At 51.4% G+C, this 27,285-nt stretch overlaps 1 protein-coding gene across 14 annotated transcripts in view; it reads right to left on the bottom strand.

Moving 5' to 3' along the window:
- Positions 1-642: 642 nt before the first annotated feature.
- Positions 643-27,285, bottom strand: part of IL4R (interleukin 4 receptor) — a 41,675-nt gene continuing 15,032 nt past the window's right edge. For 5 of the 14 annotated variants that reach the window (XM_082362435.1, XM_082362445.1, XM_082362442.1 and 2 more), the window contains 9 exons: positions 23,479-23,566; positions 22,904-23,078; positions 21,027-21,178; positions 19,667-19,818; positions 14,719-14,875; positions 11,475-11,574; positions 9,568-9,646; positions 8,094-8,143; positions 643-6,576 (listed from right to left, as the gene is read on the bottom strand). In XM_082362435.1, the coding sequence (XP_082218561.1) occupies positions 5,013-6,576; positions 8,094-8,143; positions 9,568-9,646; positions 11,475-11,574; positions 14,719-14,875; positions 19,667-19,818; positions 21,027-21,178; positions 22,904-23,078; positions 23,479-23,548 (2,499 nt within the window). In that variant the 5' untranslated portion in view covers positions 23,549-23,566 and the 3' untranslated portion in view covers positions 643-5,012. Of the gene's footprint in view, positions 6,577-8,093; positions 8,144-9,567; positions 9,647-11,474; positions 11,575-14,718; positions 14,876-19,666; positions 19,819-21,026; positions 21,179-22,903; positions 23,079-23,478; positions 23,570-25,416; positions 25,496-27,285 lie in introns of all 14 variants that reach the window. The other 9 variants (XM_082362448.1, XM_082362438.1, XM_082362440.1 and 6 more) reach the window with 5 other exon arrangements.

Raw genomic sequence — 27,285 nt, 5'->3', positions numbered from 1 at the left:
TGCTTGATACTGATGAGCCCCAGACCTACTGGCGCCTAAGAATTGATACCTCACCATCAACCAATCAGAAAACTGTGCACGAGCTGATCACACACCCTGTGACCCCCCCCACCGCCTCACCTGGCCTTTAAAAATGCTTTGCTGAAACCCTCTGGGGAGTTCGGGGTTGAGTACAAGCCATTCGCTCACCTTGCATGGCCCTGCAATAAACCTTTCTCTGCTCCAAACTCCTACATTTTGGTTTGTTGGTCTCACTGTGTGTCCGGCACATGAACTTGCGTTTGGTAACACTAAGATTGTTCCTTGAGCCAATGTTCTCTCTTTTTCTGATTCCCTCCCTAAAAATCTAAAATAAAACTTTGATCCACTTTCATAATTTGAGAAATTTATTTATTTTTTAACAATTGCTGTCAGGGAGTAATTATATTTGAATGAAGGAGTGACTCGCTAGGCTTAGTCTGGCGAAGCCCTGACCTCGAAGGAGTAGGCAGAAGCCAGAGAGCATGGGGACTGAGGGGGGCATGAGCTGGGGATCTCCCATGTCAAGATCAACCAATGGCAGTGGGAGTCATCAGGGGCTTACCAGGGAGATTTGGAGTGTCTACTGAAAGAAAACAGAAAAACCAAAAAAAACGCACACCGTACAAGTTGAGAATTATGTTTTATTCAGGGACATTACTGAGAACTATATAGCCCAGGATACAGCCTCTCAGATAGCTCTGAGGAACTGTTCCAAAGAAGTAAGAGAGCAGCCTGGATATATGAGTTTTTGCTGAAACAAAACAAAACATGTAGTAGAACATCGAAAGATTATTGCTAATCACAAGAAAAAGCAGACATCTCAAGTTAATGATTTTAGTGCTTTTCTGTGTTTGGGAAAGTGCGAGAGTCTGGGCTTATTGAAATTACTCCTTTGATATGCATCTTAACTGTCTAGGGCTGGTATCCTGTTTTTCTCCCAAATTCCCTTCGGGGCTCCCTGTCCTGGGGAAGCTGCAGTGGCTGAAGGCTTGATGGTGAGCAATATTTTTGTTTACCAGAATGGCAGACACCATTCTTTGTTGACTGAAACAGCAGGCAACATTTTGTTTGTTTGTTTTTGGTCCACGGGAGGAAGCCCAGAGCAGTGGCTGAGGCTGAGAATTCTAGATTTCTAAGCTGGTTGTACCTTTTCACTCTTGTTACCTGTGCCCCTGCCAGGCTGGAGTAAACCCAGGAGATGATGAAGATGATGATAATGTAGACCATCTTCAGGACAACCCTCCAATGCAGATTTTATTATCCTTCTTATTTTACAAACGAAAAAAATGAAGGCACAGGCAGGACAAAGGAGACAGAGAGAGCAGAGATGGGGGCTGGGACTTCACACCCCGAAGACCCTTGGGTTCCCTGCCTAATTCGGAGACTAGTGCCTGGGAGGTCAAGATCAGATTTTAAGGGGATTTTTAAAAGTCTTTTATCAAAGAAATTCCCAAGGAAGACCCTGGCAGCCAGTCACTCCCCTGTGCTAATCAACACATTTCTGGTGGGATTCACTTCACTCCTGAGTGAGAAGAGCAGCTAGGAGGATGTTAAGCACCCCGTCTCTGTTATCAGAAGGAACCTTAGTCCTCCACTTCTGCGAGGTGAGAGGGAGTCCTATTGGAGGAGCAGCTCCAGTGCCTCCACTTCCTCTCCTGGGCTCCTGCTTATGGATGGATTACGTTTGGGACTGGAGAGATTGAAGAGAGATGGGTGTCTACTGGACCATGTTTCTCAGTGGGTGGGGCTAATGTGCATTTAAGCCAAAATATAAATTCCTCACTCCAGTCCCCCATCCTGCCTGACCTTATCTCTCACCACTGTCCCTGGCTCACTGCACTGTAGCTGATCTTTCTTACTGGGAACTCGCCAAACTCCTCGTGCCTCAGGGCCTTTGCCCTTGCTCTGTCCTCTGCCTGGAATGCTCTTCCTCCAGTCCATCCTGGTTCTTCTAGTCACTGAAGGCTCAGCTCAAATGTCACCTCCTTAAAGACCTCTCCACTAAACCCCCCATCTCAGACTCCTATTTTTTCCTTTTGTCTTTTACATTTCTGTCTCCCCCACTGAACTGTAAGATCCAAGAGGGAAGGGACTTTGTGTCGCTCACAGTTTCCTCACATCTAGCACAGTGGTTGGCCCATAGTAGGTTCTCAGTAAACATCGGTGGGATGTGTGGCTTTCCCGCTCTCTCTGCTTCCTCCTTCCCTGTGTTAAGATGCAGAAGGAGGTTGAGGAAGCCAGAACGGTGACCTCTCTCCAGCTTCCCTGAAGCTGGGAGGGTGGGTTGAAATCCAGATAAGAGATGGGAGGTGTCTCTGCCTAGTTCTCCATTCTAGTTTCCCAAAGCCCAACGGATTCTGTAATATGAGCCTCAGCTGACAAGTTGGGTGTCTTCCTCCTAAGATCCTGGGGATAGAATAAGTCAGTCTCAATTCTGTTGGACTTGCAATCCAACCAGCTCTCCAGCACTCACCCAAATATATTTTCTCTGTTGGCTGCTTAGTTTTTTTAGTTTTTATTTTATTTTTGGCCACCCCGCGAGGCTTGAGGAATCTTAGTTCCCCGACCAGGTATTGAACCTGGGCCACGGCAGTGAAAGCACCGAGTCCTATCCACTGGACACCAGGGAATTCCCTGGCTGCTTAGTTTTAAAATTTGATTTTCTGAGATGACCCGCAGGCTAATCAGAGCTGACAATCGAGTCGGTGCCATGCTGTACATGAGATGGCACACCGTGGTGGCTGGGAACTCTGCAATCAGACCTGGATTCAAATCCTGGCTCCCGGACTTCCCAGTTGTGTGGCCCTAAGCTAAACCTCAACCTCTCTGGGCCTGCTCCCTTATCTGTAAAACTGGGATAATAACTTGCTCGCTAGAGCTGTGACACAGTGTATGACACCAAACAAATTGCTTGGTCCTAACTAGTTATTTTTATTTCAAATTATTATATTTTATTACAAAGAGCTCTTGAAGACAAAAGGTCCAGAGGGCTAGTTCAGGTTCTGCCACAGTTCAGGTTCTGCCACTGTGTGACGTTGGGCAAGTCCCTTTTCCTCTCTAGAGCAGTTTCCCTAATTTGCAAACCGTGGGTGTGGGGTGGTGACTCAGGCAGCTAAAGGGATAGACTTGGGCTCAGCACAAAGGAGGCAGTTCTCACAAACATCAGGCTGCATGTGAAGTAGTGAGCTCCCCATCACCTCTGTAATGTATTACATAGAATGCCAGAGCAGGAAGGAACCTCAAACAGCCGAGCCCTTCATTCTGCAAGCGTGGCAGTCAGGGCGGCTACTCAGACACAGTGACTGCAGACAAAGGAGCTTAAGATCCCCTGCCTGCCTGTCTGAGGCCCACTCCATACACCCACCGCCCAGATGTCAAGCACGGATCACCTACAGAGAGCCTGAGCAATGGCTCAGCTACGGGTCTGCCACTAGCTGTGTGACCTTGGCAAAGTAGCAGCTGCCATCACAGCCCTGTCCACATCTTCACGTGCCCGAAGCTGCTCAAACACGGCTCCCCCCCCACCCCACCCCCGCAACTCTCAATCTGAGGAATTTTTCCTGGAGCAGCTGGAAGTGCTGGGGAGTTGCCCCTGGCAGCAGCCCTCCACCAATGACAGATGGGAGTTGGTGGACAAACAGCCCGCTCCCCACCTCTAGGCATGCGCTGTGCCTGGCCTGCCCAAGCTCCCCGGCGGGGTGAAGCATCTGTTGCCCGTGCTGGCACTCTGTGTGATAACACCTTTTATTGCCTCCTGCCCTTCCGAACTGCCTCCTTTCCCCACTCTCCAAGCAGGGCTTCCTGGGATCGCCACCTATCTCAACAAACTGCAATTGAATCCTGGTCTCAGGGAAACCCAAGCAGACAGGAAGTTACTTAACCTCTTGGGTTGGTCTCAGTACCTCTGGATGGGAGGACTCTATGAGTTAATAGAGATAAAGCACTCGAAACAGTGCCTGGCAGTATGTTTGTTTAATAAATGGGGTGGGGAGGGTGGGGAAGGAGGTAAAGAACCTTTATTTATACAAAACTCCATCCCCTCCCATTCTACCCTCCTCAGCAAACACAAACACCAGGTGATGAAACAATTTTTGAGATACACACAAAGAAGCATTACTCAACCTGAGGTCGGGCCGAGGTGCAGGCGATATGCCTGGTGTCGGCATCTCGGACGACCAGCTCGCTGGATCAGGAGACCTGAGCCACTCCCTCTGAACCACCGATGCCGGCAACGGCATGCGTGGGGGTACACACCGGCCCCAAGGTCACCAGGCATGCTTGTTCTGGGGATCCAGTGCTTAACAGGAACCCCCACCCTTACAGCTGTGTGGGAAGCTGGCAGCAAGCTGTCACTGCTCGGTAATCACAATTTTTCGTGTCCTCGTTAACCCCACTTGACTAAGCGCCCCTCCGCAGCTCAGACTCTGCTGCCAGTGTCAACCTCTGTTAAATGAACAGGCGTCTCTGGGCAAACGACCACCCTTTCTGGACCTCAGTTTCCCAAGGCCTCCCAAGTCATTCTCCCATTGGCTTGGTTAGCTTCTAGGCTCAGCCTCCAATCCAGTGAGATGGTGGCAGCTGACCCCAGGCCTGGGCAAGACATGGGTAACAGAGCAGCTCGGTGGACAAAACACGCCTTGAGCGTGACAGGGATAGTCCACTGGGGCAGCTGTGGACCCATGAAATGACCGATAGCTCATTCACAAGCCAAGGTGCCCGGGAACCTCCTGATCCCTGCAGGTGCCTGCTGTGGGTACAGCTGCCTGGCACCCTCCACTCCCATGGGACGTGGCGAGCCCGGGCCAACGTTGGGAGCCGGGGGCGTCCAGTCTCCGTAACCCCAGTGTTGGATGACTTCACAACTTCACACCAGGGTTCTCTGAGTCTTTCGGAACACTGCCAGCCTGGCTGCCTTCTGGAGGGAGGCACTTCGCAGTCACGGGTAAGGTCCAGTCCTCACCTGCAGACTTCAGCAAGAAGCAGGCACGCACCTAGGAAGCGTCCGTGCACGTGGGCCCTGAGGAGAGCATGGCCACCACCGTGGAGGTCTGGCTTGAGCTCTGAGCATTGTTGGGGGCAGTTTGGAAGAACAGGGGGGACTTACCCTCCTCTGAGACACCCAAGGGTGCTAGGGAGGCCGGGGAGAGGCTGGCCTCCAGTGGAGCCCCACCAAGCTGGGCGTCCAGGGCCCTCAGGGGGCTCACCGGGGGTGAGGACCCGTCCCCACGGCAGCAGCCACAGCAGGGGCTGGCCTCGACGTGGGCCTTGCCACGTTCCTCCTGGCCGTGGCATTGCTTCAGGTGGCCACACAGGTGGCAGGTGAGGGCTGAGTACACAATGCCATTGCCCAGGTCATCCCCGAGGGGGTCTGTGGCCGGCTCCGGGGACAGCGGGGGCTTCTGGCTATCTTCTCCCTTGACCACTGGCTCCAAACCAGGGCACTCTGGGGTGCTGCCTGGGAGGAGTGAGTCGTGAGGGCTGTGAGGGGGCTCCACGTCCAGTCCAAAGGTGAACAGGGGGACGGGGACTGGGGCAGGGGCTCCGGGGCAGCCAGGAGTGAGGCTCTGGAAGGGCTTGTAGCCCCCCTCCCCACTGCTGGGCTCAACCCCAGATGTCCCCGGGCAGCTAGCGCTGCCAGCGAGCAAGCTGGAGAAGGCCTTGTAGCCAGCCTCTCCACAAGGGCCAAAGCCCTCCAGCCCGCTGTCCTGGGCACCGCCCTGCTTCACCGCCTGCACAAACTCCCGGTAGCCACTGCTGGGGGCCGAGGCAGGGCCCGGGGCCGCCCTGCACTGGAGGACGCTCTGGCGCAGGATCTGCTCCCACGTTTCTGGCTCAGGCTGGAGTGCGGCGGGCGGTGCAGATTGCTGGGGGGCGGCGGGGATGCCGGGGTCCACTTCCCCCAGGTGTTCGGCCAGCTGTGGGTCTGAGTCAAGCTCTCCAGGGCCTGAGGACTGGCTCAGGAAGGTGCTGAAGCTGCGGCAAGTGGGGTAGTCTGCGATGACGCCGGGCATCTCTGGGAAAGCCAGGCTGGCTGGGCTCTGGGTCGGAGGACTTGACTCTGGGTTCAAAGGCTCCTTGTCCTCAGACGATGTCTCCTGGGGCCCCACACTTGGGAACGTGGCCCAGGGCCTCTGAGCACTTGAATTTTCTAAAGGTGGAAGAAGGCAGGACTCCTCCAAGCCCTGTGGGCTAAAGCCCCCATCCTCACCCGCGAGTAGGTCTAGGAACAGGCTCTCTGTCAGCCGGGCTGCGATGCCCTCCCTGCCCTCCTGGAAGCTGCCCCCGCTGCTGTCAGGTGATGGGCAGAAGCTCCCTTTATCTTCCTCCACTTCCTCTTCTTCATTCTCCACTTGGGCCTCAAACAGCTCCACGCACCGAACCAAGCTGATGCTCTCTGGCCAGAGGATTGTCTTGTTGACCTCCATGGGGTGCCATGCTACTTTTCCAGGACACTGGAAAGGCTCATTTCTAGCAGGCTTGGAGGAATCTTCATCCCTTTCCATGCCATGCTCCAGTAAACAGGGCAGAAGCTTGGCAAGACAAGTCTTCCAGTGTCTACAAAAGCAAAGTTTGATCAGGGTTCAGTTTCTCCACTTGAAAAAACTCCTATTCATCCTTCAAAGCCCAGCTCAAAATCACCCTGGACTGATGTTGAGACAGGCTGGGACCCAGGACCCTTTGCTGTAGTGCTACAATGCTTGCACCTGGACAAACCTCACCTCCAGCAACAAAATACAAAGAAACTATATGGGACTAAAAATAACTGCCTGCAAGCGCAGTTGGGGCAAATTATGTACAAAAGATACAGAAAGACCAAAAAATGCAACTGCCACTTCTGAAGAGCCAGGAGCAAAAACAGGGTGTAAGGAGCAAAACCAGGGTACTGCGCATGCTCCCTGCACTCAACACCACCAGAGGGGTGGGCAGACCACCTAAGCCACCCCTCCGGCCCAATCCCTGGACATACCCATACCCTCACTCCACATAAGGAACCTGCTCGCCCCCCTCGGGGAGCGGGCAAGAGAACCTGCTACGTGTTCTCCAACACCCCCCGGCCCCTCACCCACGCCACCCCGCCCCATTGCAGCAGGGGCCCCAGTAAAGCCTTGCCTGAATTTCTTGTCTGGCGTCTAGTCAATTTCTCTTGACTAGGGAAGGCCGAGAACCCTGGTGGGTATCAATGTCTATCTGTTGCAAACACACTTCCAGACTTTATAATCAATAATCTATCAGTCTACCCTCACTACTAGATTGGGAACTCCTTGAAGGCAGGGCCTGTGTCTTACTTTGGGATTTCTGGAGCCTGGCATATAATACAAACTCAAATCTATTGAATAAGGAGAAGTCTTTGTCAGGGATGATGGTATTTAAAATACCTATCAGGGGTAGGATAGGGAGGGTGGGAGGGAGGCGCAAGAGGGAGCGGATAGGGGGATATATATGTATACATATAGCTGATTCACTTTGTTATACAGCAGAAACTGATACAACGTTGTAAAGCAATTATATTCCAATAAAGACGTTAAAAAATAAATAAAAATAAAATACCTATCAACACCATAGCATAAGTAAGGGCCAATTAGAATGGCTGGGGAGTCCTAGGGCTGGGGCAGCATCCTGGAGTCCCCTGCTGTGCTAGGTATAAACCCTTCAGTTACTGGATTGTGGGTAGGTTCAGGGGGCCCTGAGAGAGGGGCTAAGGAGGCCAGGAAGATGGTGGCATACTCAAGGGTCCAGGATAGTGGTATCTGCCCACCAGTATGCCACTATGTCAACATTTTAACAAGTGGTACAGCTACCCTGCTTGTTACCCCCATCAGGCTTGCTCAGGACAGACTGCGCATCCCAAGGGGGTTCAGTATGTACCTGACCCCCAGTGAAACTCAGAGGGCTCAGCCAGCAGCTGACCTACCCAGACCACCCCGTCCCCCTGCCATCCCTTGAAGTACAGTGTCACAGGACAAGTGCTGAACACAAAGGAAGATAAGGCAGACTCTCAAGATGGGGCCCACCACCCCAATTCCATCCTCTTCCAAATCCACATAGGCTATGACCCAAGTTCATATACATACGGGCACTTGGCTGGTTCCTGGCCTTGGGACCGCTTCCCCCACAGTGACACCTAAAACATAGAGACAGCCAGTGACACAGAGCGGAGAGGCCTGCCGGCCCAGCCTAGCGTCCAGCAATGCTCAGCACGTTTTTGCCGTGAGAAGACTTTGAGTCTTGACATCACACAGGTCTGAGGTCTGATCAGGTCACTTCCCCTCTCTGAGCCTCAGTTTTCTGAGAATTAAGGAGGCTGCACTATTAAGTTGCTGTGGCTGATGGCAAAAATGGCCACAGTCTCTGAAGCTCCTCCCATCCCTGAATCTGGCCTGGCTGTGTGACTGACTTGCTTTGACCAATAGAATGTGGTAGAAGTGATACTGCGCCAACTGGGTCAGCCTGCTGAAGGATGACAGACACATACATGGCTCAGTAACCTCCATGGCCCCAGATGTGTCAGCCACCTGCCAGACCTGCGAGTGAGGCCACTGGTACAGGCCCAGCCAAACCCAGGATCCTTCCACCCCCACTGCTGAGCAGAGCCCAACTACAGACTTGCAGAAGCAAGAGCTACATAAGTGGCTATTGTTTTAACTTTCTAAATTTTGGGATGATTTGTTACACAGCAAAATCTAACTGATACATAAACGACACTATGTGCAGGATGCTGTAATATACACTTCATGTGGATTGTCTCAGTGAATTCCAACACCAGCCCTGTTATAACCACTGCTATAACCCACACAAGGAAACTGAGGCTCAGAGAAGTTAAGCAACTTGTTAAGTCTAACCTGCAGGTAAGTGGCAGAGCCAGGGTTCAAAGCCAGTACCACTGGACTCCAGAGCCTGCTACAGGGTCCCTGGAGAATTGAGGACACTCAGACCTTCTGTTCTAGACGGGGCCTGTATCCCCCCTCCCCCTGTCCTAGAGAACCCTGATGGCACTAAGGCAAACCCCACCTGGCCATCGCACTGGGGAAGCTGACCCCACCCGTAGCTCAGGGGTGGCCACCTGGTTGGTCTCAAGTATTCCCACTCCTTACAAGCGAGTGGTTTAGGAAAGAGGCTGTGATGTAATTCAAGCCAATGAGAATGGAGAGATTTGCTAGTGCTTTGGGGGGGCAGTTTCCTGCTCCTAAGAGGAATATACAGAAAGCCTGTCCCCTTCTCCCTCTCCTTTTGGCCTCCTGCTCTGGTACAGGTACCTTGCCAAGAGATGACATGCCGATGACCTCAGGGATCCTCTCCTCCCAAGGGAGGGGAAAAAAACCAACCCCAGAGGAACCCCTGTCCCCCACTCAGGCTGAAAGAACAGTCATGGAAGCCAAAGGGAAGGGAGTGAAAGCCTCTAGCTGCTGACTCAACCTACCCTGAAACCTTCCTGACTTCCCATGTGCAACCCCAAAAGCCAAGCAATATCCTGAACATCCCAGACGCCTTGAGTTGTATTTCCCGGTACACGCAGCGCACAGCATCCTTCCCAGCCCCCTCTCCTACCTGAGAATCCTGGATGACAACAGCCACGAGGGGGCTGTGGGCTGGGTTGGGAATTTGGTCCCACCATTCTTTCTTAATCCTGAAAAAGAAAAGGACAAGATGTTGGTCCCTGTATCACTAACAGGTTGACGTTCCTCCCATAAAAATTATCATAGTCACCAAGACTTATCAGGGGTCAGAGATCATGTCGATAGGTTTTCTGGCTGTCTCACCCTCACTCCGTGAAACAGGTTCTACTGCTAACCCCACTCTACCGATGAGGAGACTGAGGCCCAGGGAGGTGAAGTGACAGCCGGTGGGCAGAACAGCTGGGTTTGGGCTCCAGCATCCTGTTACCCAGAGTGGAGTTCCTAATGTGGCCGCCTCTGTCCCAGAGGGAACAATTTCCAGGGAATCAGGAGACACTCAAGCTGCAGAGAGAGAATGCTGGGTTTCCCCTTCAACAACCTTTACTCTGGAGCAGCTGAGGATAAGGTGCTGGGGAGAGGCCTGGGATGGCCTGAGAGGCTGAGGGGTTCCTTCTCCCTTCCTGGGTCAGCCTGGAGCCACGGAGCGTCAGTGCTGGGAGGGAAGGTCCTCAGACACCTCCTGGATTAGCCTCCACCCACTCCACTCAGTCAGTTAACACACATTTATTGAGTACCTACTATGTACCACTCACTGTGCCAGGCCTCGGGGACACACAGTGAACAAGACAGGCAAAAACCCTGCAGAAATGATTATGTGACATCATTCATTCCTGGCGATAAGTGCCAGGAATAAAAATAAAGAAGATAAGGGACTAGAGAGGAATAGTGTGATCCAGGAAGGCCTCCCTGAGGAGGTGACTTCTGAGAGGCAACTGTAGGTGGAGGAGGAGTCGGTCTCGGTGATGCCTGGAAAAAGGGCTTTCCAGGCAGAGAGCACAGCGAGTGCAAAGGCTCCAAGGGAAGATCTTGCTTGGGGCGTTCAAAGAACAGCAAGGAGGTTGGAGCACTGGAACACAGTGAGTAGGGGTGGGGAAGACAGACGATGGGGAAACTGAGGCTCAGAGAAGGGGAAAGACCAGCCCAGGGGGGCTCAGAGGCATCAGCAACAGACGTGGAGAGGGGACCTTGCATTCCCTGCACACCTACTGTGTGCCCAGAAGAGTGCAGACACTTGTTCACATCAATCCTCAACCATCGCCATCCTTAAGTGGTCAACTCGGGCCCGCTCATCCCATTTAAGAGATGGGAGGACTGAGGCCTTGAGACTCCATGATTCCAAGGGCTCAAGCTCACTGGAAACAAGGCTCCTTCTGCCCCCTACATCGAGTGATCGGGGAGTTCCTTAGGACTCTTAGGACTGATGAAATAGGGACCCAAGGCTGAACAGAGGTTCAGAAACTTGGTCACACAGCTACCAAGCACCAAGGCCAGGATCTGAACCCAGGTCTCCTGACTCTGCAGGGCAATCACCTAGAATTCCTCTGTCTATTGCCACGTGCCTTCAAGTGTCTGGGCCATACCCTGGGCGTGACCCATCTCGCTTCTGCCAAAGGAAGGCCCTGCCCCCAGCTCCTGCCCTGGCCAGCTCCTTTCCCCTAGTCAGGTCTCAGCTCAAACATCACCTCGTCAGAGGGGCCCGCACTGGCCTCCCCATCCAAAACAGCCCCTGGAGCATTTCACCCCCTTGCCCTGGCATATTTCCTTCAGCGCAAGGATCACTATGGAAAACAGCCATGGTTACTTGGTGGCCTGGCATCTTGTGCCTCCCCAAGGACACAGGGTCCCTGTCGGTCTCAGTGCCTCGCACATAGTAGCTGCTCAGTAAATATCTATCGTTGAATGAAAGGGCTGCAAGCTGACAGATGAGAGGGGAAATTCCCACCCACTCCACACCACAGGGGGCTGGCCTGGCGGCCTCCTGCACAGCTCAGGACTCACTTGATGATGCTGACATAGCAGGACAGGCAGACAGCCAGGATGACGACGCAGGAGATGCTGACGCCCAGTGGGAGGCGCTGCTCCAAGGTCGCCTCGTAGTCTGGAAGTGGAGGGAAGCCGTGAGCTTGCATCGCGCTGCGTTCAGCCTGGTCTCCATTTCCCAGAGCGGGAGACGGAGGCCTCGTGAAAGCATCCTCCAAGACTCTGCGTGAGCTGGCTTCTGCATCCCCTCCTACTCCCCTCTCTTGCACATTGAGCCCTCGCCACATCGGCCTCCTTGCTGTCCTCTGTTCCTCCAAAGCTCAGGGCCACCTCAGGATCTTGAACTTGCTGCTTTCTCTCTTTTGAAGCAGTGAGGTCAAGGGCAGAGACTCTGGAGCCGGACGGCCCCAGTTCGAAGCCTGACTCTGTCATATACTAGCTGGCGACCCAGGACAAGCCCCTCACTCACTCTGTACCTCGGTTTCCTCTCTGTGCAATGGGGTTAATAACTACTTAACTCATAGGGTTGTTGTGAGGATTGTGCGATTTAATATACACTTGAAGCAGTGCCCGCACATCCATTCACACAGCTGGCCCCCTCTCCTTGCTCACTGTCAGGTTCCAAAAGTTCTCCCTCACACCCTCTCTGCTGTTGCCTCCTCCCATCCTTTTCCCCTGCTTTATTTCCTTCCCAGAATTATTGTCCTCGGGATCTAGATCTCATTTATATTTTTGTTTACTTGTTTATTTTCTGTCTCCCCCTCCAGAATGTCAGTTCCACAAGAACAGGGATTTTTGCCTATTTTGTTCACCACTGGGCTAGCACGTAGTAGGAGCTCAAGAAATATCTGTGGAAATAATGAGTGTCCAGCACATGGTATCTGTCCCATACAAGTTATTTCCCTTCCCTTCTCCAGGTTAAAGGAAGAATCAAATCAATTAAAAAAATTTTTCCCAAGCACTTACTGTGTGCCTGGCACCACGCTGGGCAATGGAGATATAGACACAGAGCGGATACTACCCATAGAGCTCACAGCCCGGAGTGGGAGACAGGTGGTCAAGAGGTATCCATGGAACAGGATGAGCGATGCTGAGAGGGGCGTGTGGTGGGTTGGGTTGGGGTACCTGCCAATCACCACTGTGCCCAGCATTTCGAAGAATCCTTCCTTCATTGAATGTTCACAACAGCCCTTCCTTCTCCCCATTGTACAGATGATGCCCGAGGTAGCCTCCACCATGCAACAGCTATCTCTCCTTCTTCTTTGCTAGGCTGCAATGTGCCCACCCTGAGGTTTGAGCCAATCATGGGTCAAAACTAGTCCCCTTTCCAGATATTTGAGTTCCCAGCCTCCCTTGCCGTTGAGAGAGGCCACGTGACAGTCCTGAACAATGAAAGGCAAGGGAAAGTCCACCAGGACTGGAAAGGTTTTTGTTTCATGATAAAAGATGCACGGGATGCACTCCTTGTGGCAGCTTTCCATTTCCTTTGGGTCTTGGGCATGAGGTTGTGTGCAGCAGACAACTTGGGGCCATGAGGTGACAAGGGTAAGGATAAAATGCTACCATGCTAGGGATGGCAGAGGGAAAGAAGACAAGACTCTGGGGTGACATAACTGAGCGGCTGTATGAACCAGGAAGGTCCACTGGCAAGACTTCATTTTAAGGGAATTCCCTGGCAGCGGTCCAGTGATTAGGACTCTGCACTTCCACTGCAGGGGGCATGGGTTCGATCCCTGGTGGGGGAATTAAGATCCCACATGCTGTGCGGCCAAAACAAAGACTTCATTTTATGTAAGATAATTCAATATTCTTTTGCAAAAGTGTGATAAAGTCGCAAAGAGTTGTTTGGAGGACGCAGCTACCAGGTGAGGGACTACATTTCCCAGAATCCCTTACAGCTATGTGTGGCCATGTGACCAGCTCCACCAACAGAGCTTGAGAGGAAGGGATGTGTGTCACTTCTGGGCTAATAAGGCTTTTAAGAAGCAGGTGTGGTCTCCCCGCTCTCATTCCCTTTCGGCTGGCTGGATGCAGATGATGGCAGGTCCATAGAGCAGGGATTCTTAACTTGGGGTCCACAGACCTCCAACATGGTTGCTGTTAGGATTTAGGGGTCTGGGAACTTGGATGGGAAAGAAATGATATCTTTATTTTCACTAACTTCTGAAACCTGGCATTTCCCCCCATTAGGAATAGAGGGAGCAAACCACAGTAATAGCAGCATCAGTCACTTAGCCCCCATCAGAAGTCACAGCTATTCTCAAATCACCTGACAGCTGCAGTAGCAGGAAATACCATTTATGCTCATCTACTGTGAAATTACAGTATTTATGAGAACTACCATTAGATCCTGCTTTTAATGTGTTATTAAAGAAGCATATATTCTAAAATCTTTTTATAATCGCATTTCAATAAAATTAGGTTTCCCTTGAAGGCCTATGTATTTTATTTTATACGTTTAAAAATATTATTCTGGCTCACGGTTGCCAAGGGGGGAAGGTGGGGAGGAGGGATGAATTGGGAGTTTGGGACTGGCATATGCACACTACTATATATAAAATAGATAATCAACAAGGACCTACTGTACAGCACAGGGAACTCTACTCAATACTCTGTAATAACCTACATGGGAAAAGAATCCGAAAAAGAATAGATATATGAATATGTATAACTAAATCACTCTGCTGGACACCTGAAACTAACACAACGTTGTGAATCAACTATACTCTAAAATAAAATTAAAAATTAAAAAAAATAAAAATATTATTCTGAGATGAGGTCCACAGGCTTCACCAGACTGCCAAAAGGGTCCATGATACAGAAAGGCTGAGAATCTCTGTCCTAGAGAATGATGGAGCCACAGGGAGGAAAACCACCCACCAATCAGCAAAGTTCGTGTTGAACTGTTATGTGAGCAAGAAATATATTTCTACAGTGTTAAGCCACAGAACTTGTGGGTTTGTTACTGTAACTTACCCTACCCTGACCAGTACAGCACATCAGTTGGTAATTCTGTCACTGCAGTTAGAGCATCCTGTGATATGGAAACCAGATGTTTGGCTGGGGGAAGTCTCTGGCCACAGAATCAAAGTGGGGAACAGAGACGCTAACTGCTGCGAATTCCCTGGTGGCCTAGTGGTTAGGATTCCGGGCTTTCACTGCCATGGCCCAGGTTCAATCCCTGGTTCCCTGTTCGGGGAACTGAGATCCTGCAAGCCACACGGCGCGGCTGACTGCTCAGGACTCCCAGCAGGATACTCACAGTTAAGCCACTTGACACTGGGGCTCCACTCACTCCAGGTGCTGTTGTAGCTCTGAGCCCAGGCCTTCACCTGTGCGCTGTAGGAAGCTCCAGACTTTAGGGTGCTGGCTGCGAAGCGGAGGGTGGGCCCCATGTAGGTCACGTTATAGATTCTGAACTGGTAGAGGAAACGGAGCCATTAGCGCACCAACTCTGGGGGAGGGGAGTACCAGCTCCCACCCGGGCTGCTGTCCTTAGCTGACCCCACAAAGTTTAAGAGCCACCAGCCTGGGTATTTGGTTATTCCTCCAATTTCAGGCCCTTGTTTGTCACTTCCACAACTGTGACCAGAATCGAGCAAGATGGGTCAGGGAATCAGCCCTTATCCTGACCCTCACTCCCACCCTGATTAGCCATTTTGACGTTACTGGGGCAAGTCGATGAACCTTTCTGAGTTTTAGTTTCCTCATCTGTAAAATGAAGGTAAGAGTTCCTACTGCCACTTTCTGGCTGTGTGACCTTAGATAAGTGACATAACCTCTCTGGACCTTGATGTCTTCTTCTGCAACATGGCGATAATAAAAGTGCCTACTTCCCAGGGTTGCTGTGAGGATTAAGTGGGTTAACACAGGTAAGCACTTCGGACAGGGCCAGGCATGCAGGGAGCACGAGAGTGATCTTTCTGAGGCACAGACGGGGTCACCGCGTCCCTCTCTCTCCTTCAAGGGCCCTCTAGAGGCTCCACGGTCAAGCCCAAACACAATGGCCCATCATCTCAGTCCCGCCCAACCTAGGCCCAATTGGGAAGGAAGGTCCAAGATCCGTTGTTAAGTGAAAAAGGTAACATGAAGATTAGTATGTGTTGTCTGTTGCCTTTCATGTTAAAAACATAAAGGGAGAAGCCATAGTAATGGTGGCAGACAGACTCATATGGCCCCGTGACCTCACCTTGTATCACGCCCTTGTGTAATCCCCTCTCCTTGCCTAAAGGGGCGGGGGGACCTATGACTTGTTCCTAACCAACAGAATACGGTGAAGGTGATGGATACATAGGGAGTACATGGATGTGATTCCATTATGCAAGACTGTAGCTCCAACTTGCTAGGAGACTCTCTCCCCCTTGCTGGCTTTGAAAAGGCCACAAGGGAAGGAACTGAGGGCGGCCTCCCGACAAAGGTCAGCAAGAACCCGACGCTCTCAGTTCAAAGCCCACAAGAAACTGGATGCTGCCAACATCACAGGAGGTTGGAAGCAATCCCCTGGCCAACCCCTGTGTGTGCAGCCTTGTGAGACCCTAAGCAGAGGACCCAGCTAAGCCGTGCCCAGACTCCAGACCCCCAGAAACTCTGGGGCAATAAATATGTGCTGTTTAAAGCAGTTCTGTTTGCAGTAATATTATCATGTAATAATAGAAAATTCATGGTGATGAAGGAACACACACACATTTGCTTGTATAGGCATAAACTCTCTCTAGAAGGACACACATGCCTCCACACCCTCTGCCTGCTCTAGCCTGGCCTTCCCCTCCTGGCAAGAGACGGGAGCAGTGGTCAACCTCTGGGAGAGGTACTGGAGGTTGGGGTTAGGAGAGAAACATATTTCCTTTCTAAGTCCTTTGGTAGCATTTGAATTTTTTACTTCATGTAAATATTACTTTTATTTTTAAGACTTTAAAAAAATAAAAAATGAAGGAAAATTTGGGTTCAGGATGGATTCTGACAGCAAGACAGTGGCCTGAATCCTCTGCCTGGGCTTCTTCCCCTGTGGGGGGGGGGGTCCATCCCTTCGCAGCCCCCCCACCAATCCCCTGCAGCCCCTTCCCAGCTCCTGGCAAACTGCTCCTGCTGGCAGGTTGGAAGCACTTGGGGGAAACGGTCTGGTGTAAAGTGAGCCGAGGGGAGGTTTTGCACAACAAGGAAGCAAAGTCCTAACAGCTTGCTGGAGAAACTGGAGGGCAGCTGGAACTTTCCAGGGAAGCTGGGGACAGGGTGGGAGTGGCAGGAGGAGACCAAGGCAGGGAGAGAAGGACACTCTTACTGCCAGTGTTCCTTTCTTTCTAAATCGCAGTAAACAGGAAGCAGCAGCTGGATCTGGTTCACTGAAGGAATCACACACCTTAGAGAGGAGTAGGGAATTGGGAAATGGTTTACTAAGAAACAAAAAAGAAATTGAGCTTCTGAGGAACTACTTGTGGTTGGTGTGTTTTTTAACAAAAAGGCCAGGTGTTCGGGAGACCATTCTGAGAGAAAGATCCGGAAGAAGAGAACAGCACAGGTCCTGCAGTCCAAATCCTGGCTTCAAATCCCAGCTTGGCCATTTCCAGCTGTGGGACACTGGGCGAGTCATTCCACCTCTCCAAACCTCAGTGTCCTGGTCACTAAAATGGATAGACAAACACCTTCCCACTTGCAGGGCTTTCCCAGTCATTGGTGATAATACACATTGAGCCTGGCACATAGTAAGCACCCGAGACATTATCATGAACATGGCATTCATGGCCCTCAGTAAGCTTGTGGCCTCATTTTCTGCCTTTTCACTGTACACACTCCCACAGCCCCATAATCCTCAGATACACCATGAATTTTCATGCCTCCAAGCCTTGGCTCGTGTAGTTCCCTCTGCCTGGCCTACCCTTCCCTAGCTAGAGAACTCCTATACATCCTTCACTGCCCAAGCCAAAACTCTACCTCCATTATAGAACCTTGTCCAGAAATCACCCAGGACAATGGGCATCTCCATCTCCCAAATTCCACAGCGAGTTTCTAATACTTTTAGAATTGATCCCACCAGTCTGAGCCACAGGTGGTGTCTGCAATACTGCAGCAAACACAGCTGGGCACCCACCCAGCATCTACACAATCGGGGTCAGGTACCCAAAGCTCAGGGCAGGTAAACCTCTGTCTCCAGTTCCAGGGTTAATTCTCATTGGTCTAAACCAATCACGGCTATTTCATTCCCTAGCCTGTGACTGGTTAGAGAGGAGCATGTGACTCTCTCTGGCCAATGACTAACGAGGGGAATTCTTCAGGCCCGGTTCTGTCCCTGGGAAGGGAGAGATGGGGGAAGCGTGTCTCAGTAGATTCTGCCCCACCAGCAAGAGAAGCTGGACCTGGAATTCTGAGGCCTGGGGCAGCCCCGAGCACCTACGTGACCATTAAGCCATAGCCCAGGCACACCGACCAATTCTGTCTGCTGGCTGGAGTCTGGTGCCGGGTCCTAAACCCAGCTGTGTTTCAGCCAGCCCAGTCTGTGTTTCCTCTTCCCCAGAACCTCCTTTGGGGAGCCACCCCTCCCTCATTTTCAGCCCGTCTGGTTTGGGTGAGGCTGACCTGACCTGCTCCAGAGGTGGGCATGTGACTCGGCCCTGGCCAATGAGAACACTGCACCAGCACCCCGTCTCCTGCCCACAGCCCGCGACAGGTTCAGAGAGTGGCATGTGATCCCAGGCAGGTAACTGATCATTGGCCCCAGGACTTTTACTGGGACTATCTGGAGAGAAGAACTTTTCCCACTGCGGTTTTAAGATGCAGGCCTGGAGCTGCTAGTAGACATATTGGCAGCTACGTGAGGGAAGAGCCTGCCTAAAAATGAAGCCAACACAGAATAAAGCAGGACCAAAGGATGGAGACTCCTGGAACCTGGATCCAGCCATGATAAGCAAATAAATGATATTCCTTTGGACCCGATAGGTCGTACCCTTCTCTCCCCTCCAGCCTATCCCTGCACAGGCCCAGGAATGGGAAGGGGATTTACTGACAAAACTGAACCTGCGTCTTTCCTCAGCGTCTGTGCCAACCACCTCTTCTCGATTGCTCTGAGAGCCCAGCTGCCCCATTCCTGCTCCTACCCCACATCCTGGCCCAGTGCCAAGGAGGAAAACCACACCTGAGAGATGTAAATCCAAGGCCTGTGGCACTCAGGAGAAAAGGAGGATGACGTTTATGACAGGGGAGCCTGTCTGTGTCGTACATTTCCTGCTCTCCACAGCCCTAGGGGATGGGTACTCTTGTTATCGCCATGTTACAGATGGGGAAACTGAGGCACGAGGAGGTTGAGCAAAAAACTCAAGATCATGCAGCAAGTGGCAGGGCAGGTACTGGAACCCAGCTCTGTGGGACTCTGGGGCCCCTGGTATTCAGATGTCATCCCTGCCATGGGAATATTTAAGGGGAAAACATGGGTGGCTGGAAATGGCCTCCACTCCCAGTTGCACCTAAAACAGAGGCGGGCCAAGCCATCCACTGTGTAGCCCCTGTGATTATTTACTTGATCGTTTCCTACAAATCAGCTCTCCCTATTTAAAAAATGTCAATACGTTTGTTTTTTTAAAAAGGAACATCATAAAATAAAATAATAAAATAGAATAGAATAAAATAAAATAAAATGGCACCTCACTGCCACTGTTATGACTGGAAAGCAAGTAAGAAATGCTGTAAGCATCTCATGAAGTAAATGCAATCAGAACCACGTAACGGCATTAAATTTCGGCCGAACTTGTTTTCTGGGGGAAGGCTCTGAGCCTGCAGCCTCTTCTCTCTGTTAAAGAGAAGGATTAGTAAACCAATCAGCTCAGCTGAGACGCCTCCCTTGACAGTCAGGGTCGGGCAGGAGCGGGCGTGGAGTGACTGGTCTCACCCTGGGATTCGCTCATTTAAGTGTGTTTGGAGGTACCACCTAAAATCCCAAGTGTCCCGCCCCCTGGGAAACAAATGTGGTCCAGAGCCCTTCTTTATAGATGAGGAACAGCGCCCAGAAATAAACTCCCCTGTCTGCATGCTGGGAATCAGGGGCCTGGAGGGGTGGAGGGCCCGGTCCCGGCACAGAGCCAGAGGAGAAGCTGGGGGTCCAGATCCCCAGGGTTTGCTGTCCAATCGCGGGTCACTTTCCCCACCTCCCACCCCAGAGCCTGAGTCTCGACCCGTCTGAGTCTCAAGAGGTCACAGAGAGACCCCACAGGGCGCCCACTCACATCCGTGGGGTCGTTCTCATTTGAGATGTTGACCAGGTAGGTGAGCTCGGAGTATAGGTGATTCTCAGGAGGGTACGGGTTGTTCCACGTCAGCAGCCACGTGCGGGAAGTGTTGGCGTGAACAGTGAGGTTTCTGGGCGCCAGGGGTTTCACTGCGGAGAAGTGGTGCCTGGTGAGGGGCTGGGCTGGGCGTCAGGAGGAGGCCCGGCCCGGCCTGCAGACCATTTAGATTTTCGGTCAACACCACCTCCATAATACGTTGATGGGATACCACACGGATTTCGTCATAATGGAGAATTAAAACCCTGATACCGATTCTCATGTTGCTAAAATCCTACTTAGCACTTTAGGGGTTGTTCAGTACATTTCCACAGTGAGTGCAAAATGGATACACAAAGTAACCCAAACTTTGGCCTTTCTACCTTCATCCTTCACTCTATTGGCCACCTCTGTGCTCTGTATTATTATGTACTAAGTATATTTTTCTTTATTTTGATTCATGTGTTTTAAAACTTAGTCTCTTTTAAAGCAATCATATCCATGAGATCACAGGTATATAATGAGCATTAAAATCAACACACACTTATAAAAATTCTTTTAATTCATGGATCCGTTCATGGGACGATTTAAATCACCTCCCCCCAACACCCTCCAACTCCGGGTATGAGTAAGCCCTTCCGGAGTTGCTGATGGAGTGGTGACTACTGTGAGCTCTGTGAGAATACTGCCTCTGCTGCTGAGGAGCTGTGTGACCTGAGGGCAGGTTACTTGCCTTCTCTGAACTATGTACGGTTTTTTTCAATTGCAAAATAGGGATAATAACTGTCTTTTGGAAACTGAGGCTCAGAGAGGTAACATGACTTGCCCAAGATCATACAGCAATAAGTGGTGTTTTAAACTCCTGTCACTACACCCCAGCAAGCTCTTGGGGAATTCCTGCGGGAATTCTGGGTACCAGGATAGACTGGTCTAGCCTCCCATGGTCTAGACTGTCTGAAGAAGAAGCAACAGCTGAACAGTTGACAGAGGGTGGAAGGACGGTTCCCGGTTCAGTTTCTGATCTGCAGCAAGCATGCCTTCCACCAAATATGCCTCATTCAGCACCCTGATCTGGGCACTTAAACGCAGGGGGTTGAAATATCTGAACCGAAGGGGTCCTGACGTACTGCTGAGCCCAACCCCATTTCAAAGATGGGAGGACTGAGGCCCAGAAAGGGGCAACAACCCCATCAGGGGTTGGAGGCTGCTTGAATGGCCCCCTCCCCCAAATGGAGCCTGCCTCCCTTGCCCGGCACCTGGCCGCTGTGGGAACAACTGCGGCCCCGCCCTATGCCACCCCACCGTGCCCCGCCCTGCTCACCATGCTCACTGGGCTTGAAGGAGCTCTTCCACAGCAGCTGCTCCCCAGCCCACAGGTCCAGCTGGTAGGTGTCCGCACTGACCACGTTATCCATATGCATATGGCACACGCACACCGCGCCAGCTCTGTTCTCGGGGACACACATGTGGTTTCTGCAGACACAGATGTTGCATTAGGCTGGTCATGTGACCCACGGGCATCCCAGGACACACCTCAAGGAACCACAGGCCCTTCCAGCTTCCTGGTCACCCTGCCTCAAGGACCAGATCTGGGAACTTGGGAGCAGAGTGGCCAGGATGCAATGGGGACAGGGGCCTGGGACCACCTCCCGGCTGGCCACAGCCCCTCACCACACCCACCATGGACTCTTATCCGCCCCTGGCCCCAGCCTTGGACCCTGAAAGCCAGCAAAAGGGAAGAACCCACGGCATGAAAGAATTTGTAACAACATATGTGTCTGTCCCAGCATCCCTCTGGTAGCACAGTTTAGCCCAGTACAGCGGACTGTGGCTTGGCAGGCACATACCCTGTGCCCCACAGCCTAATCCTAATGTGTCACCCAAAACAGCCAACCCCATGTCTCATGGACTAGGCCAGGGGTCAGCAAACGTCTTCTGTAATGGGCCAGATAGTAAATATTTGGGGCTTTGAGGGCCATACCCTTGCTGTTCCAACTATACAGCTCTGCTGATACGGCACAAAAAAGCCCCAGCCGTAGACAATACGTAAACAAATAGGCATGGCTGTGTGTCAATAAAACTTTAGTTACAAAAACAGGTGGTAGGCCAGATGTGGCCCATGGGCCATAGTTTGCAGATCCCTGGTCTAGGCCAATGTATCACATACAGAAGCACAGCTGGTCCACCTTAGTATATTGTGGAATAACAGCTCTGTCAGTGTAGCCCACATCAGGTGTGCTGTATATCCCACGGTGCTCCATAACTGTGTGCCTTGTGTACTGGGTCATGTCCTGGGGCACCACCTATACCAGTGGTTACCCCTGTGTACCATGGATTATCCCAGTGGACCACCTGGAAAAACATATCCCAAGTTCCATGGTCCACCAACCATCGCTGTGAACTCCACTGCTAACACTGTACCCCCAAACAATGGTCTAGCCCAGAGGTTCTCAAAGTGTGGTCTGGGATTCCACCGGGTCAAACTGGTTTCACAGTAATACTCCGACATTAGTTGCCATTTCCACTCTCCTTCTCTCACAAGTGTACAGTGGACTTTTCCAGAGGGTACACGATGTGTGATAATGCCGTTGCTCCGACAGCCTGTTGAATGTGAACTTGTGGGCCGTTGTGATTTAAAATTTCTGTTTTAATTTCTAATAGGGGAAATATTGATAGATGTAAGCTACCCAGACTAAAGCTTTGGGGGTCCTCACTAATTCTTTTCTTTCTTTCTTTCTTTGGTTGCACCGGGTCTTAGTTGCAGCATGCAGGATCTTTAGTTGCACCATGCGAACTCTTAGTTGCGGCATGTGGGATCTGGTTCCCTGACCAGGGATAGAACCTGGGCCCCCTGCACTGGGAGTATGGACTCTTAGCCACTGGACCACCAGGGAAGTCCCTGGTCCTCACTAATTCTTAAGCACGCAAGAGAGTCCTGGGACGAAAAAGCTTGAGAACTGCTGGTCTAGTCCAGGATTCCACCACATCCACATGCCACGTGCCTCGGTGACACTGAGCTTGGAGCACCGTGATGCACTCGCTGTGTCTTACACACGCTGCACCCCAGGGCACCTCACCTCTACCATGCCCAGTAAGCCCCCGTGAACCGCATTTAGCACACGCACTCCGGGGTACCACGTGGGCCAGGCGAACTCCGAGGCAAACCTTCCCCAACTCCCAGTTCCAGCCCAGGCTTACTCAAAGGAGAAAAATTCCAGCTGGTAGAACAGGCGGAGCTCGGCTCTGCAGTTGGTGGGCCGGGCCATCTCCCACTCACAGGTGGAGATGTTGATGTAGTCGGAGAAGCAGGTGGGCCCCTGCAGGACCCTCACACTCCCTGGGGAGACACAGGAGACGTCTGAGCAGCTAGAGCCTGACGACCAAGAGGGATGAGTTGGAAACCAGCCCAAACAGGACCAAGGGGCCCATCACAAAACAACGAAACCACTGTCCGAGGCACGGTCCTCACCATGCAGGGGCCAGGAATGGGGCTCTGTGAGCTTCCCAGCTGGCACTGGGGCGATGCCTGCAGCTGAAGAAATACCCTTGGGTACAGGGTCCATCAGTGGAGACAGACCAAATGCACCTTTATAGTATGCAAATGCAACTACCTGCCCTTGGCCGAATTAAAGGAAAAATATGCCAGTTTAAGGGTAGCTATCCCACCATCACAGGCATCTGTCCCACGGCGTGAGCCTGGTGCATAAACAGTCAATACTGTAAAGGTTTGCTGAATGAAGGAAGGAATGAATGAATGAGAGGTGGTGACTTACCAGAGCCTGCCGCCCACATCAGGATCAGACAGCCCACGGAAAACGTGAGCCCAGAGTGAAGCCACGCCATTGGGAGATCCTACAGCGCCTGCTGGGAGCAAGTGAGCCCGTTAGCGCTGATTCATGATTCCCAGGGTCCCCATCATCCCGAGCGCAGCTTTCAGAGCTCACCTCCAGATACAGCCCTCCCCGTCCGCCGCACGCCCCCTCCACCCGGCCCCGCCTCCCTCTCCACCAGGCCTGCACCTGCCCCCCTGCACACCTTTACTTCCTGCTGCTCTTCAAACATACCACGAATTCACTCTCACCCCCATGCCTTTCCTCTCCCTGTCCTTCTCATTGATTCTCTCAGTCTCTGTCTCTGTCTTCTCTCTCATTTATTCATTTTATTCATCCATCTATTCATAATGAATAAATGGCCCCTTAATACTCCAGTGTTTATTAAGAAAAACAAGGACAGTTGCCGACATAACTACAATACAACCATCAAAATCAGGAAATTAACACGGATGCATTACTGCCAGCTAATGCACAGACTCTATTTCCATTTTGCTAATTGCCACAGCAATGCTCTTTATAAGTCCAGGATCTAGTCCAGAATCATGCGTTGCATCTGATGATCATGCCATCCTAGTGCCCAGGTCTTGGCTTCTAAATACTATTCTCGACCGACAGGAACCAGGGCTCCTCGGAGAAACAGCTGACTCCAGGAGAAGGGAAAGTACAAGAAAAGCCTGGAATTCTTCTTGTGCCAGAAAGTAAGGAAGTGCTCCACGAATGATGGGGACCTCTTGAAAAGACATAGGAGCCAGACAGAATGGACGCCCACCGGCCAAAATGGGCACAATTAGAGCCTCACAATGAATATTATAGTAACCAACTGTAACCCTTAGAGTTAAAATAGGGGTGCAGGAGTCTACGGTGATAAAGATGAGTAAGTGGGGGGAAGGGACAGCTCTATTTCACCACAGCAGGCTCCAAGTATCTCCCCACAAACTCATATTAATTAACTTTACATAATTCATATACAATACTTGATATATGTAATTGTATAGAACCTTGTATACAGAAACCTGGCAGATACCACCTTAACCAAATGGTCAGTGTTGACATGGCCAGGAATGGGACAAACCAAGGTCATGAGCTTTCTGAAAACAATGCCCTTGGAAGAACACAGCATCACTTCCCTGGGGTCCCTGCCCCCAGTGCACAAATCGCATGGAAACATCAGACAAGCCTACACTGAGGGGCAGTCTATGCAGGAAGCGGCCTGTACGCTTCAAAAAGTGCCCTGGGGGCAAAAGGCAAGGAGAACGGGAGATGTTCTCCTTTCAATTGTGTGTCTGTCGTCCCGAGAGCCTGTGTTTGTCTCGTGCACGGCCAATCTCCTAGTACCTACGGCAACGCCTGGCACGCAGCACGTGCTCAGGCAAGTCTGTCAAATAAATTCACCTTGGACATGATGTGGGGCCACTGATGGGCTCAGCACGGGGCTGGAAAGCTCCCCCTAGGGGGGAGACTTGGTATCCACTCGGAGCCTCAACTGGCCTTCCTGGCAGAGCCACAGTGAAGACCAAGGAAGGAGGGGTGGGAGTGGGGTTTGGAAAACAGTGATGCTGGTTTCCTCTGCCAAGTCCCAGCAACCTTCCTTCTTGTGAGTTCACAGACATCCACAGCATCCTGTGGCAGAGACGGCAAAGGGGTCACTGTAGCCCCAATTTTGAATAAAGAGAAACAGAGAGGTCAAGACGTGTGTCCAAGGTCACACAGCAGAAAGGCTACCGTGGTAAAGTCCTTTAAAAAGGTGTGGGGGAGTGAAGCAACCCCCTCAGGGTAGACTATATCATGACATCTACAGCGGTCAGGGTGTTATCTTTGATGTGTTTCGGAGGGCACATCCAGATGTACGCATGTGCACACACACACCCACACACGCACACTGACTGGTTTCACAGGGATGGCAGGTGCTGCGTCTCAGGAGAAACCGCGGCACAGATGTGGTGGTGACAAGGCCTCTCTGAACATCACAGGGAACGAAGGACGAACGTGCAGAGAAGCAGAGGAATTAAAAAGAATAATTACCAAATGATCAGGGTGTAAGGCACATGGCAAAAGGAAATAATTTCAAGTCCACACCCTCGACTGTCGGATTCCTGACGCGTAGGGGTTGGGAGGAGTCTCAGGGTCACCTGCCCAGCCCAAGTGGCAACCTGAACAGGAGTGCCTGCCGAGATACCATCTCTGACATGTTGCCATCCAGTTTCTGCTTGTCCTCTTTCCATGGGTGGGGTGGTCACCCCCAGGTCATTTTTGAGCAGAGCCTGACTATTGGAAACAGCTTCCTTGTGCTGAACCAAGCATTTGTGTAAACAAAATCCTGCTTATCAAGTACTCACATGTGCTTGACCCTTTGCCATGTGCACTAGAGTTATTACCTTATTGACTCTGCCCAAGAACCCTGCAAGACGGGTTGTTATTTCCGCTTTCTTCCTAAGGGAACCGAGGCCAGAGAGATCAAATAACTTGCCCATCGGGTCCCACAGCTGGCGAGAGGGCAGGGCCAGAGTCAGAATCCAGGTCTGCTGGCTTCTGAGCCCAAGGTACCTTCCAATATACCAACTCCTTCAGTTTCTCCTAGAACCACAGACTGAACCCAACAAGGTGGAATGAAATGGGCCAGGAAGAGTTGGTCAACCTGCTTCCTTCTAAACATTTTACACCGATTAATTCAATAATCAAAACAGCTCTTGTAGCTAAAGCCATATCAACAGAGATATGAGCGCCAAGACCAGGGAGGCGATAGTACCCAATCGTAACTGTGCATCCCTTTGGAAGAAATCTTGCTGATTTCAAGCTTGTCAAGAGGATGACAACTAATGCAGAGAGGGCCTGAAAATCCCAGAGGGGCTAGAAGGCCTTTCCCTAAACGGCTCTGCTCTCCTATTTCCTGCAGCCTCCTCATGCACTCAACAAACATAAAATATTTACCAAAATATTTAAACATGCCAAGTTTCTTTCTAAACATTTTACATACAATAATTCAATATTTAAAACAGCCCTAATGAAGTAGCTACTAGTACTTTTTCCCATTTTTAGAGGAGGAAACCAAGGCTCAGGAAAGTTAAGTGACTTGTCTGAGGTTACAGAGAGGTGATAGTCCTAGGATTTGAACAGGGGCAGTCAGACTCCAGAGCCTTGGCTCCTAACCACTGTCTGTGTTTAGACCCCAGAGTTCTCCATGTTTTGGAGGTCCCTGACCCATCTGAACCTCCGATGCAAACTCCAAGCTCTCTTTCCAGAAAAGTGCACACATTTAATTTTGCATTCCGTCTTAGTGGTTCACACAGCGGTTACTTGAGCTTACTGAAGCCCAAGTAAGGACTCCAGGTCAAAGCCCCACCCGCTCCCCAGGCAATGAGCAGTTTTTGAGGGTCTTTGAATAGGGTCGTGGCAAGATTTTTCCAAGACCCAGTCTGGGGCTGGGGAGAACGCTGAAATGAGGGGGAGCCGGCGGGGTGGGGGGCAGTTAGCAGTTGCTGCAAACGCGAGTCTCTTCTCCACGCTGAAACCAGAGTCATTTTCAAATTGGAAACCAGGCCATGATCTGTCTGTTCACTTCACTGGCCTCTGGCTCCTGAAAGATGTCTTCACCCCCGGGGCGGGGGGTGGTGGTGGGGGGGCCACAGAGCCCCAGGGGTCCACAGCCCATCCAAGAGCAGCATCTCAGAATCAAATCCAAGCCCCGGAATGAAAGCAGCCAAAGCAGCCAAAGCAGCCAAAGCAGCCAATCGAAAAGGCTACATGCTG

Source organism: Balaenoptera borealis, assembly GCF_965194805.1.
Source record: "Balaenoptera borealis genome assembly, chromosome: 16".
Classification (NCBI taxonomy): Eukaryota; Metazoa; Chordata; class Mammalia; order Artiodactyla; family Balaenopteridae; genus Balaenoptera; species Balaenoptera borealis.
This window is presented reverse-complemented; position numbering and strand designations above follow the sequence as displayed.